The sequence below is a fragment of the Thamnophis sirtalis genome, unplaced genomic scaffold, assembly GCF_051295495.1.
Source record: "Thamnophis sirtalis isolate CommonGarterSnake01/CBP01778 unplaced genomic scaffold, rThaSir2_p1.2 scaffold_3, whole genome shotgun sequence".
In the NCBI taxonomy this organism is placed as follows: domain Eukaryota; kingdom Metazoa; phylum Chordata; class Lepidosauria; order Squamata; family Natricidae; genus Thamnophis; species Thamnophis sirtalis.
Genome location: NW_028261383.1, coordinates 120,849,649 through 120,863,851, shown reverse-complemented (window position 1 = coordinate 120,863,851; position 14,203 = coordinate 120,849,649). Strand labels below are relative to the sequence as shown.

General features: G+C 41.1%; 1 protein-coding gene across 2 annotated transcripts in view; it reads right to left on the bottom strand.

Moving 5' to 3' along the window:
* Nucleotides 1–13,682: 13,682 nt before the first annotated feature.
* Nucleotides 13,683–14,203, bottom strand: part of SEPTIN9 (septin 9) — a 275,134-nt gene continuing 274,613 nt past the window's right edge. For both annotated transcript variants that reach the window (XR_015695999.1, XM_087709854.1), the window contains one exon: nucleotides 13,683–13,804. Coding sequence is in view for 1 of the 2 variants with exons in the window: in XM_087709854.1 (XP_087565980.1) it covers nucleotides 13,795–13,804 (10 nt within the window). In the remaining variant the exon portion in view is untranslated. The remainder of the gene's footprint in view (nucleotides 13,805–14,203) is intronic.

The window sequence follows — 14,203 nt, the reverse complement described above, 5'->3', positions numbered from 1 at the left end:
CTGGGAGGGGGTAAAATATTTCCTAAGCACATGCAATAAGGATTGGGGATAACGATCTAATGGCATCCTACAATCTAATTAAGCTCTGCCAAACTTCAAGCTGAAGCTGAGGTAGAAGACTGAAGCCAAGAGGTATCCCTGCCAGGCATTGCCTGCCTATTTGTTGTCCCCCTCCTGGACATTGCGCATCTGTGTGCACTGCGTGAATTAAATTCTGATGAATGTGGCATTAGTTAATTACACAAAGATGCACATGGTAGGGGAAAGGGAGAGCTGCACTATGCAAATAAGCCAAGGAAGCCCGGCTGTAAATTTGCTTCAGTCTGCAATGCTGTTTGCCTTTCCCTCTTGGTCCACATGGCTGAATGACAAAACTGAGCACTAATAAGGCAGCACGCCTAACCTGCAAGCGCCAAATTGGCATCCGGGAGATTTACAACCATCTGTGTCAGGATGACAAGTGGAGAGACAGGGACGGTGTCAGTGCAAGGAAGAGAGAAGAGCCGCAGACAGTGTTCACTGCCGCCATTTTCTCGTGCTTGAGAGGAGGGGCAAGGAATCGGCCGTAGCACCTTTGAAATGGATGTTTGAAAAGGGAGTGCCCTCAGATTTCATCCTGGTTCATTTTTGGCAGAAGGAATGTTGCCCTTTTATCAAAGGAAGTGGACTGCCTGCTAAGACGCTATTAGCAAATTATACATTTTAATAGGAAAGCATGAGGTGCCTACATGAATGTTTCAGATTATAATTATCAGGTGGGTCACATGGTTTGTCCTATGATAAGGACACTGAAATACCCAAAGCTGTGACCATGGCAGCCAAGAATGATGGGAACTGTAGTTCCAACATCTACATGGGAGCTGGAGAAGACTGCCAGAGACCAAAGTCTGTAGAATATCCATGCACATATTGAGATATTTTTTCCAGTTTTAATGGGAGAAAGAAATTATATTTCAGCTTTCCTCTGCATTTAATATTTCCCTTTCATGTAATATTTGGATTACAGTAAAGCAGAAAAGTAAATCATCCTTTACCTAAACTCTGCAAACATAAAGCAATAACTGGATTGGCAAAACTTTTGTTTAGCATTCATACTATTCCATCCAGTTCAAGTGCTGAGACGAAGTGACTAAGCAGTAGTGAACGTTGTCCATCTGCAGATCCATATTTTGTTGTTTCTGAACATGTTCAGAATTTGGGAGTGACAATCAAGAACTTCATGTTCCTCCATAAAAAGAGAAGAAAGTAACTTCTTTGTATTTGCTTTCATCTCATCCTGCCACCCCCTCCCCTCCACAACACCCTTTATTTGTCTGTTATAAATTCATCAAAAGCCCCTGGGAAGCTAGCTAGTAGGACTGTGTGAATATTCAATTAAGAGTCCCAATTTATCAAATGCAATTTATTTCCAAGTATAATTGACTTTGCCAAACAATAGAAACCGGGTATAACTCAAATCGTTTTGGATCACTCCAAGGTTTCTGTGCATGTGTAGCACCAGGTTTTTCTTAATCAAATTGGAAACCCACACTGAAATAATTTGACAATTTTATTCAAATGCCTAAATTGAATTGATTTTCAGAAATGGTTCACATTTTTGAACTAGAATAATTTTCTGAGCAAAATCAACTATTTAGATTAGATTTTGCCTAATTTCTACAGACCTACAGGCTAGCAAGTCAAATGGGAAAGTTGAGAGTTTTGTTGGGCGGAAATGAGGAATTGCAGAAGTGTGGATAAACTTGCAGAGGTGGGAACACTGGGAAAACACTCCCATGGGATGGGGGGAGGGGAAAGTCTTTGAAAGACCTTTTCCATAAGATGTTGTGAATCTTTCTCAAGTTGCAATGACTGTAGGAACTGAAAGCATGTCTCTGGGGCGGGGGGGGCTACCTTTTTCCACTAGGGAAGAAAAAGTGATACACCGAACGTTTGGATTCCCTCCCACTGGATTATGACATTGTTAAAATGATGGGGGTCACACAGGTGCTGAAAAGGGCTGTTGAAATGGTCTCACTGTGGCAGCTGTCAGGGACCAGAAGCAGAAGGAATGATTTTAATATAAAACTCCACAGGCTGCTCTATTACTTATTGCTTGCTGGCTTTGAGTTCTCTTGGTCACAGACGTTTCTTGCATTATGGAAGTTAATACTCTTTTCATCTCAGCCCCATTTTTGAGCGGTTGAAATAGAAGGAATGTGTTAAAATGGCTTTTCAAAACACATGTGCACTTGCGGTTAAAAGGAGCCTGGATTCCCCCTGTCCTTCAGCACCTGTATCTCAAGGTCACTTCACAGCCAATATTTTTAGCTGGAAAGTTGCCAGAAGAGATAATTATTGCAGTTGTCGGTTGTTACTCTCCAGATCTGGCCTCCAACGGTTACATATATCACCTTAAAATGTTGCCTGCCTGCCATTTAAAATTCTTCAATGTGCTAGGAGAGCATGGAGCCACTAGGGCTCCTGCCCTACCACCATGTGTTCCTTTACCCATGCTCCCCTGTTGCACAAGGGAAGGAAAAAAGGTAGAGGACTGCCCATTCAAGAGCAAACAAGAATTTTAGCATGCAGCAAGGAGATGGGATATGGAACTGTTCAATCCCAGTGGTGCTTCATACTAAACACTATAATTCCAAAAAGAAGGTTTGATTAATTGTTTCCTTTGTTCTATGCCATGCATTACTGCAGGATGTAGGTAGCTACAGCGATGGGATTCAATTAGCTTCCCTACCGGTTCACAAATGTGAACGTGCATGGACACGCTTTGCTCGCATGCGCTGTGTCTGCACATGCACTGAACCTGCACCTGCAACCACCTTCTGCGCATGTGCAGAAGGTTGCACATTACATCAGGGTCGGTGTGCAGAGCCTACTGCAGCCAATGCTACCAGTTCGCCAGAAACGGAGAGAACTGGCTGAATTACCACCTCTGGGTAGCTAATATAAACAACAACAAAAACCCAGAAAATCCCAGACCCCAGAGTAAGACATCTAGGACATAAATACCTGCAAATACAAATGCAATGCACTTTTATACCCACCTTTAAATCACAGGTTTAAATCCTTCCTTCTTTACACGACAGAACAGGTAGATTTTCAAAGTTTTCCAGAAGGCCAGAAGGGTTAAAGTTAATCAGATTTCAAGGAGGAGGAAGTTCTGAAGAGTAGAAGTGCTACTGAGCACATCCATTTTCAAGGTAGGTCCTATGAAGTGACAATCTTGTAGTGAGCAGATCTGGAAGATGACTTTCTTTGATCTGGTTGGATGGGCTGATAAATGTAGGAAAAGGCAGTGCCCCGATAACCAGATTTAAAGGACCTTAAAGATAACTAGCAATTTAAATCTCACCCAGAATCAATTGATAACTCTTCGGTTCCAAAATTAATGGGGTCACCGGTGTATATTAGGATGCAGTTATCACTGCACTACTGCAATCTTATCGAATTGTGTGCAAAACTGTAGTTTCCAGATGACTTTCAAGCACAACTCCTGAAGATCCAAGGAAATCTCTTTTAAAAATTCCTAGTAATAGTTATGAATTATATGCCACAAATATTCCATTTAGCATCAGAACAGGGGAAATTGAGGTTAGCATCTGCCAGTGTTTTTAATCTATCTTAATTTAATCTGGCCTGATTTTTCTAATTCAATAGGATAAGAAAATGAATTGAAAAACAGTAGCATAAAGAAATTTTACTGCATAAGTTTTGTTTCTGACTTTGTTGTTGCATGAACCTAAAGTATTAATTAGGCAATTAGGTAATATTGACTTTACAAAGAGGTCATGCATTAGTTGGTATAGGAGAGGTTGTTCCTCGTGGCCCTTCTTTGTATATTGTATCAACACTCACTTCCCCTTCTATACAATTTCTGTATGAAAATTCTGGGTGAGATCATCCAGTAGTTTGGAGTTTCCTATCATCAGTATGCTGATGTTACTGGGGTATCCTTGATCCTCAGCATAATCTACCAAGACTTATTGCCTATGGTTGTTAGAGCCCCTAGATCCGGGGAGATTTCAACTCTTGGGTTGGCTGGCACTTCCCCACTTGAGGGCATTATGCACAGCTTCATCCCATGTGGCAGATGCAACCTTTTCTGGATCAGGAAGTTATTCATGCCCTAGTCATTTCATGCTTTCAAATATGTTGGTTGCTCTAGAGGACCAATAGATTCCACAGATCCTTTCAGAAGCCCAAGATTCAGACAGCAATCCTGCACCTCACCCCATACTCCAAGCTTAGTATTTGAAATACAGAAGACTCCCTTATTTAATAAAGGTCTGTCTACCTCCACACAGTAGGGTAAAGGTTGCCTCGCAAATATGTGCTAGTCGTTCCCGACTCTAGGGGGTGGTGCTCATCTGTGTTTCAAAGCCGAAGAGCCAGCGCTGTCTCAAGACGTCTCCGTGGTCATGTGGCCAGCATGAATAAATGCTGAAGGAACACGGAACCCTGTTACCTTCCCACCAAAGGTGGTTCCTATTTTTTCTACTTGCATTTTTACGTGCTTTCAAACTGCTAGGTTGGCAGAAGCTGAGACAAGTAACGGGAGCTCACTCCATTATGTGGCGCTAGGGATTCAAACTGCCAAACTGCTGACCTTTCTAATCAACAAGCTCAGCGTCTAGCCACTGAGCCACCGCGTCCCTTAAAGGTTCCCCTTGCACATATGTGCTAGTCATTCCCGACTCTAGGGGCCACAATAGGAGACAGCACATAATAGGAGACTGCCAATGCCAGGATAGACCCAGTTGCCTGCTTGAAGCAATGAAAAATTCCTCTTGTTCTTATGCACTCTGGGTAGTTTCATCAACAGGCAGAAGAGTCCCACGTTGGAAGGCTGCAAGGATTTTGTATGAGCCATATTTCTCTACAGAAGTCTTCTACTGATATCGGCAGTATAGCACCAAGTATAAATAGAGGTTCATTTCTAAATGATTGGTTAACTTGACTGCTAAGCTTGAAGGAATCACAGCTCTGAATACTTGAACCTGTGGGGAATGCTATTGAAAGGGATAAATACGAGTTACTGAACAGCAGGGGATAAAACATTGCATTTAAGTCTCCTAATACCAACTCTAGCTAATTACATTTCATTCCTCAACATACAATGCAAGGTAGGTAATAATTAATGACCTGGTACAGATGTGCTGTGTGGGAGGCTCCAGAGCTTAAGGTGACTTCCTGGAGGTTACACAGCCAATCCACTCTCCCAGCTCCCAAGCCAGACCACCAAGGACCCTAACCAAGCCTCTTAGCTTCCAGGTTGTTGGATTAATTGCAACCGTTCTCTCCCCTCCAGCCATTAGGATAACAGCCAGCACTGAGTGGGTTAAAGGCAGCTTATCAAATTAAGCATTAAACTAAGTGGAGAGAAAGCACGGATAAGAGTTTGTACAAAACCATTCAAATTGCAAGTGTGGGTTACAGTAATTGCTAAATTATAGTGTGGCTGCTTCATTGCACACAACCCTGACCTCCCCCCCAACTTTAATAATAGGCAGGGGCTGACTCTGGCAGACAAAACCCAGGGAGTCCTAAGTTATAGTCTGACACTCTTATTATGATGATTATGATGATTATTACGACTACATTAGCACCTAGAGGACCTAGCCAAGGACTATTGTGCGGGGAACAGCACAGTTACAAATAATAAAAATGTTAAATCTGACAATTTAAGTAGTCACACGAGATGTAAGGACTGGAGGGCCGTGATCTGAAAGCAGCTTATCATGGAGCAATGTTGGTCTCTGAGAATAGGGGTCAAGTGGCAGGCAAAGTGGAACTACCTTGATGGCCATTTTATGACCAGTTCTGGAAAAATGCTGTTACAGTGCTCCTAGACTCCTCTGTATGCCCATCCTTTGACAAGTTGGGAAACTTGCATGTGTAGTCGGACAAGAAGCAAATGTGTTTTATTACTATCCCATTAGACACAATAGTTGACAATCATTTGTTTAGTGACTGGACAATGTGTTTGTCAAGGTTAATGACATCTCTGGAACTCAATCTGCCCATCATATCCCACAGAAAAGCTTTCTCCAACTTGGTGCTCTTTGGGGTTCAGTTGCATTGGTGATGCTGGCTGGAAATTGACATCCAGTACATCTAGAAATCCCCAGCTTGGTAAAACTACCTTAACCAACATAACCCACAGAAAAACTTTCTCCAACATGGTCTCTTTGGGGTTCAATTTCATTGGTGATGCTGGTGAAATTGACATCCAGTACATCTAGAAATCCTCAGCTTGGCAAAACTATCTTCACAGTACTATATACAATGTGTGTGTTATTGTAAAGTATGTTATAACACTAAAAGAGACCAAATTTCATACTCTTGGGTCTTATGAAGCATTTAGAGTTGGAGATTTATTTATAGCTTGTTGACAGATTTAATTTTCAGTAGGGTTCACCATCAGACATAGCCAGTATGAAAACTACACTCTGACAGGCAAACCTAAAAATGGCCCAAATTCTGGTTCTGAATTTTTAGACTGGGCTTACATAGTCTGATAAGAAATGGTTTGTTTTAGCAATAGTTCGTTGAACAAGCTACATATGGCTGGGCCATATATCGCAGTTTAAAAATTATAATTGGGCGAGTTCATATACTAAGCCAAAATCAAACTGCATTTCAATTTAGTGAAATATGTGAACCCAATCACTATGGGATAGGTACAAGACCTGGGCAAATCAGCTCAATTAAGTTGAATTGGAGAGCAGGATCTAAACATGGAATGATTCAATTAAATATTGCAATTTGAGATTATAAAGCAAACTGAGTTGGTGCAATCTGCTACAGGATTTGACTCAAATAAAAAAGAAATCAGCCATATGCTATAGTGGGAAAGCATAAAAATGTTTGCAGCTGCTTCACATTTGGCCAGTTTGAGTTGAAAGTAGCAGCACTGGGGGATATTTTAGAGGACATTAACCCTGCAAGTTTCAGCAGGATGCCTTCAAGGGGATCATCATCATAAATTGTTGAAATATCCCCTTTGTAGTTGTTTTGGAGGCAGAGATAGCAAGAATGATGAAAACACAGCACTGCAACTTCAAATTGCTGACCCAAAAACCAAACAAACCCTAAATTCAAGCAGGCAGCATTCTCCTCAGTGTTTAAAATAGTACTTTTCCAAAACCCGATTAAAACTTTTTAACCCTCTTGCTGTTCTAGGATGTCAATTTTGATGTGACATTCAACCGTGGGTGTCCACAGGGTATGGTTAAAAAAATCACACATAAAAGACAGGCAATAGCACAGAAATAGGAAGCCCCAGTAAAAGAAGTTAGTACAATGAAAATGTCATTCCAAAACTTTCCATTCCCTATTGTTTTAAGTAAATAACCAGCATCCGAATTGTGAGTCTAAGAAGCTTTCACAGCCTAAAATCCAATCCAAATATGCCCAATTTAAAAATCAAGATTTGACCCATGAGTGTCTGTTGGATTCATTCTCCTGGAGCCCATAATCTTCATGCTGTGAGCTGAAGTCTTGTTGGGAGGTAGAAGGATCAGTGAAGAAGTGTCAGAGATTGCAAAGTTAAGGCTTATGGTTGCCTTCAGTTCAAAGGTCCAAGAGCTAAGGGAGGAAACAAAGCCCATCACAAGGTAATCCTTACTGGCCCCAAAGAGCTTTGGTGGAAAGGGTTGAATGAGATGATCTCATCCAGGTGTGGGTTGCTGCCGGCATTATTGCCGGTTCGCCATGCGTGCACATTTGCACCTATAAAGGTCTGTGCATGCACACGTTAGAAAATGATTTTTTTTTTACATTTTGCAATGAAGATTGTTCTGCGCATGTGCAGAACCGAAAATCAAGATGGCGCCTATGATAGAACCCGTTCGGGGGCGTCACAGACTGAGTTACTACCTACTTGATCAAACCGGTCTGAACCAGTAGGAACCCACCTCTGATCTGATCTCATGGGCCAGGTGCTCATCTCTGCTTCAGAGAGCCCATCTCACCCATCTTTCCCCCACTGCGTTCGCTATATAAGGAAGATCTGAGCAACAAGGCTTTATAACCATAACTTTATAAACCCCTCCAGATGCAAGAAACGTCCATTGAAAGAGCAATGAGGTTTGAAGTATTTCAGAACCTTAATTCAACTCGTTCTATCAAATTGGTTTTTTCAACCCCGCCTCCAGTTCCTGACTCTTTCAATTGAGGATTCAACCAAGTCTTCAGCTTCCTTTCAAAGTTTCATACCTTGTTGATAAGGTTGTCACTCAGAGGTGGTTATTCAGCAGGTTCTGACCAGTTCTGGAGAACCGGGAGTGGAAATTTTGAGTAGTTCAGAGAACCGGGAAATACCACCTCTGACTGCCCCTGCCCCCATCTGCCCCCATCTGCTCCCATGTCCCAGCTGATGGGGAGGAAATGGGGATTTTGCATTAACCTCCCCTGCCACGCCCACCAAGCCACACCCACAGATCCGGTAATAAAATTTTGAATCCCACCACTGTTGTCACTTAAAGTGGCAAAGGCTCTACTCAAGGGCAACATTTTTATATTCATTTTCAAGGAATTGACTGATTAGATTGTTGCAGCAAAAAATTACCTTTTGGCTCTGAAAGGCTAGTCAATGGACCTGATCTGATCATGGTTGGGTTTTTTTTTAAATGAAAACTGCACTCCTGCTGTATTATAATTAATTACATTGCCTGGGACCATGACCAGCATGGCAAATGGCTACAGGCAGTGTTCAACTTACAACCATAATTGAGCTCAAAGTTTTTGTTGCTAAGTGAGACATTTGTTAAGTGAGCTTTGCCCCATTTTACGACTTTTCTTGGCACAGTTAAGTCAAGCATTGCAGTTATTAAGCTAATGACCCAGTTGTTAAGTGAATCTGGCTTCCCCATTGACTTTGCTTGTCAGAAGGTCGCAAAAGGTGATCATATGATTTTGGTGCACTGCAACTGTCATAAATATGTCAAGTTGTCAAGCATCCAAATCTTTCATGTGACCTTGAGGATGCTGCAATGGTCATAAGTGTGAAAAAAGGTCATAAGTCACTTTTTCAGTGACGTAACTTCAAATGGTCACTAAGTGAACTGTTGCGAGTTGAGGGTTACCTGCATTTCACTGCAGATTCCAGTTGACAGACTCTCTCCCTTTGCTTATTAGGAATAACTGCTATTTCCAAATGTAAATCCCAAACTTCCTATAGTCATGCAAGCTCTGTGCTTTGTATACAAAGCCCTATAAAAGTTTCTTTAAAAAAAACCCCCACCTCTATTAACTATTAAGATAGGGCATGCCATCATTAAACATAAATGATAAATGGAATGGAGTCAGGGAAAGGGGGATGGGAGTGAATGGAATTGTTTGTGCAATTTTAGTTGTAGTGATCTGCTGCCACACTAATAATGAGTAGATGCATTATTGATAGCAGTGTTTATTCTTATAAACCCAATAGAGCAAATTAATATTTAATTCAAAATCTATATACATGTCATCCCACTTACCCCTTTCCAGAGTGAACTATTTTTTCTTTAGGAATAATCTCTCTCTCTCACCCTCTGTGTGTGTGTGCATGTGCGTGTGTGTGTGTAATTATCTATCTATCTATCTATCTATCTATCTATCTATCTATCTATCTATCTATCTATCTATCATCTATCTATCTATCTATCTATCTATCTATCTATCTATCTATCTATCTATCTATCATCTATCAGTATTTATCATCTATTCTCTATCTAATCTATATCATTGCTATATACTCTCTCTCTCTCGCTATCCTCACTAAACTTGTATCTACACTTGCACCTCAAATGTACATGTACATTTGAACCTCAAATGTACTGTGCCCTTATTCCTGTTGGTAGAAGTAAACTGTGGGCACTCCCAGAAAAGGGTGTCACAATTGGAAGCATTCTGCCATGATGGTCCTAAAAACTCCTTTACCAGAAAGCCAAATGAAGATATTATACTGTTATCATGTATTCCCACTCTGGTTTACATTTATAGATTTGTTGGTTTGTTTCTGGGCAGATGGACGTGTCTACAAACCATCTTCTGAATCCATCCACTGTCTTTTCCTCTCCAGAAGTGCAGGGTTCAGCAATGTATGTGGAAATGATAGTGAGGGTTGGTGTTTTCCTTTGCAGAATTGCCCAGAACTTTGATTTAGAATCCCTGACTTACATCTGTTGAGTTTGTACATGTCAGGCCCCAAGAACCAAGAATGACACATGGAGATACTTCTGAATAGTTTATCATTGTACTGAGTCATGCCAAACTAAAGCATAGCTGTAGATACACTTGAAGTGCCAGGGAGGGGATGTCTTATTATCCCTTTTCCTGCCTACCAAACTTTCCAAGATTCCCTGTCTCTTTGCCCATTGGGAAGCAGCCTCTCCTTCTGGGAATCAATACTACATTCCATCACATTACAGGAATCTAACCATTGGATAGCTGGATCAGCATTCATGCTTTCCTGCTCAATTATCCATGCCTGTTGGAGTTGGGATTGCCTTGTTGCCCTTCTCAATTCTAGGAATCCATTCATATTGTTTTCTAACCTGGAGATAATTGGGCTTAGTTTTAAATACGTTTAGCTTAAATACTTCTTAAATCCTTCATACCAAACATATGAACATCAACGTTTTTTTAAAATGTTCCAATTCTTCTCAAATCCTCAATAATTAGGTAAAATAACTTCAGAAGGTCTGGCTTTTCTTTCCACATCTTCCCAAATACCCTACTTAGATCCATCCAAAGTGTCTTTTTCAGCGTAATGGTCTCCATTGGATGTTACACATCCGTAGGGAATAGAATTCCAGCGCATCCAGGCAGCAGTAATTTAAGGAAAGCTATATTGATATGGGATTAGGTTCCCTCTTACATAATTTCATGTAGATATAGTCTCAACACAGATCAGAATAGCTTCTTAGATTTAGTGTCTTGAAGTAAATCAGCAAGGGGTTTCAACTTTCTGATGTTTAGGACAGGACCACATCAATGCATATTTTCTCCCCAAACAAGGTTCCAATTCTTGTGAGAGTACAAAATGTCATGATCTTCTAAGATTTGTGTATTCTCATGCCCAGGTATCACAAGATTGCAAAGGCTTCACGAGACCTTGTAAAAGCACTAGCACATCTGAAAGGGAAGATGGCAGATATGGTGGGCCCTGCATTATCAGTCCTAGTTTCTCTGTGGCCATTTAAAAATTCTGAATTGGAGTACTGGGATCTCTGAATTGTAAAACCTCTGATGTATATTTGTGGGCTTATGTCCCCAAGTTCCAAAGCCACCATTTTGGATCGTATTCATTTACCAAAACTGGAGTTTTAGAAGTCAACCCTTTGGACTGGATCTACTATTTCCTGCCATTAAATTTCAAGCTGTTGTTTTAAATGACCAGTGCTGGTTTAGTCAAAAGAATTTCCTTTGGTGCTATTCCCCAACAGAGTTACACCCCTTTGTTCTGATAGTGAGAATACTTGCTGATGAGTGCCTTTAAAAACTGAAGGTTCCTAGATTGTTATTTCTACCAAGGATTTATTGCTCTTTGACATATGACTCCAATGAAGTTATTAATCAGGAGATGGAAGAGTCAAGTCATTTATTGTCTGCAAGCGATAAAAGATAATCCTGAATACTGATGTCCTGGATAGTGATTAGGATAGAAGGATTTGGCAGGGAGGGAGAGGGAGAACAGCACTGTGGGTAAAGGTATGCAATTTCTGGTGATGATTACCTTCCAAGTAATTAGTTTTTAAATCAGGCAGACGTTTTGGGAGCCATTTTAATTATTTATGTTTTCTTTTACTCTTTATTCTTTATCATGGATTCTCACATACATGCACAGTGCAGCGCAATGGAGCCGCTCATCCTGAACTGAGAACCATCTCCATCACAAGCTGCCCTCTCTCAGAAATTTTTCTCTCAGGATTTTCCTATCGGTAGTAACCACAAAGTAGGATAAGAATTCTTTGGCCACATTTTCCCTATAATATCTCCTTTGGGACTTCCATCAAGCTTCTCCATCTTCTCCCATTCATTATAGGCAGCAATCAGCAAATTGGGTCTCTCACCGCCCTCCCTCAAAGCTACTTTCCTTAAACATATGCTTAAATATTCTAGTCAAATCTCATGGCACTAAAACACTTTTCATTTTGTAAAACTGCAGTTATAGGGGGAAAAAAGTGGGGTGTGTGTGTGTGTGTCAAAAAATGACTTGAACAAAGTTGTCCCAGGGGAGAAAAATGCACTTCTGCAAATTACTGGATTCTCATTCTGAATTTCACTTATTGACTTGTCTTGTGTGCGCTGTTCCCAGCATCTGCTCAAGTGTAATACAAATACCATCTTGACACACATTTAATAGTTTTCCTGTAAAGAATGTAATGTTCTGTGAAATTTCTGTTGGCTTTCTGTTGCTTGGATGGTTTACCCCTTATTCAGTTTATAGAGCCACCTTCCTTCATGATTTTGAGAAAAGCAGTTTAAAATGTCCTAAAAAGGGTTCTAAAAGTCAGCAGACCTTATAAAGCCAGTACACAAAGCCCAGTGACTTTGGGCCAATCACTCTCGGCCCCATCCAGAGTATCGTAATAGGAATAAAAGTTCCATTACCTTGAACTCTTTGAGAAAAGTTTGAATATTCATTCATTTTTCCTAGCGTCTCATTTCATCAGCTTCTGGTGACTATGAGGAAAAGTTCAACTAACACAGTGGCCTCATGTGGCTTTGATTCTCAGAAAGAGTGCTAACGACTGGATTACCATATATAGCAGTGATGGCGAACCTTTTCGGCACCAAGTGCCCAAACCGGAACCGGTGTGCATGCATATGTGCCGGAGTGCCGGAAACCCAAAGACCAGCTGTGCAGTGCACACATGCCTGATTTTTTTGCTGGTTTTGGGCTGTTTTTCGGGCTGTTCTTCGGCCCACTTTTAGGCTGTTTTTCAGGCTATTTTTGTTTTTCCACTGGAGTGCCAAAAAAGGCCTAAAAATGACCTGCAAAATGACCAAAACCAGTCTAAAATGGCCTGAATATTGCCAAAAACAGACCAAAAATGGCCTGAAAACAGCCTGGAAATCACCAAAAACAGCCTAGAATGGCCTGGAAATGGCCAAAACCAGCCTAAAAATTGCCTGAAAACAGCCTGGAAATCGCCAAAAACAGCCTAAAGTGGCCTGAAAATGGCCAAAAACAGACCAAAAAATGGCCTGAAAATGGCCAAAAACAGCCTGAAAACAGCCCGGAAATGGCCTGGAAAATGGCCAAAAACAGCCTGGTTTTGGGGGGTGTTTTTGGCTGTTTTCATGTCGGTTTCCAGTGCTCCAGCAGCTGGCTATGGCGTGCGTGCCCACAGACTGGGCTCTACCTGCCACCTCTGGCACTCGTGCCATAGGTTCGCCATCACAGGTATATAGGATGCAAGAAATATAAATCCTTCCATCCTCCTTCCTTGTAGTCAGAACTGAAGAAGCTTCTTGGATATCTTCAAAGAAAAACGAAGTCCAGATTTCGGCCAACCATGACCTTCAGTGGTTGAAAATCTCCACAGACATTCAACTAACACAGCCTTTAAGTGATCATAGCGAACATGTTTACAGTTCAAGGACAAAATATGAGAGCATTTGCTATTCTACAGCAACCAACATTTCTTCCTTTTTTGTGGGCAGGTTTAGACCTCAAGGCTTATGAGCAAGTGAGGTAGAGACAAAGCAGGGATAGATTTATTTTCATAGTACCAAAATGGCTACATTTCATGCCACAGCAGAACATTACCTCTAGGCCTTGCGAGAGCCATCCCATGCTTCCACAGTTCACATTTCCCTACAAGAGAAATCGCTGTGTTGATCATGAGAGCCAGGTTTTAAGAAAATACAAGGAATTCAGAATATAGCCATAAGAAATCTGTAGAGCTCAGTAGTCCACTAAAATAACTTGACCTGAAAATATCTAGAACTAGGGGTTGAGCCTACAAATCAAGCTGTCAAAATGGATTAGCTAAAGTACTAGAGACTTAAACACCTATATTGATCTTATTAAGGTTATTTTAGCAGGATTTGATGCCACTGACTGAAAAGCAATGTTACGTTACTTTGTTCCTGGAAAAGCAATCATGCGGCTTCATAAAAGACTTGACTGCATGGCATAAACTTTCATGAACCATTCTACTTTGCTGACATAGTGGGTGCTAACTCAGGAAAAAGCTCGCCACACTAAAATTGT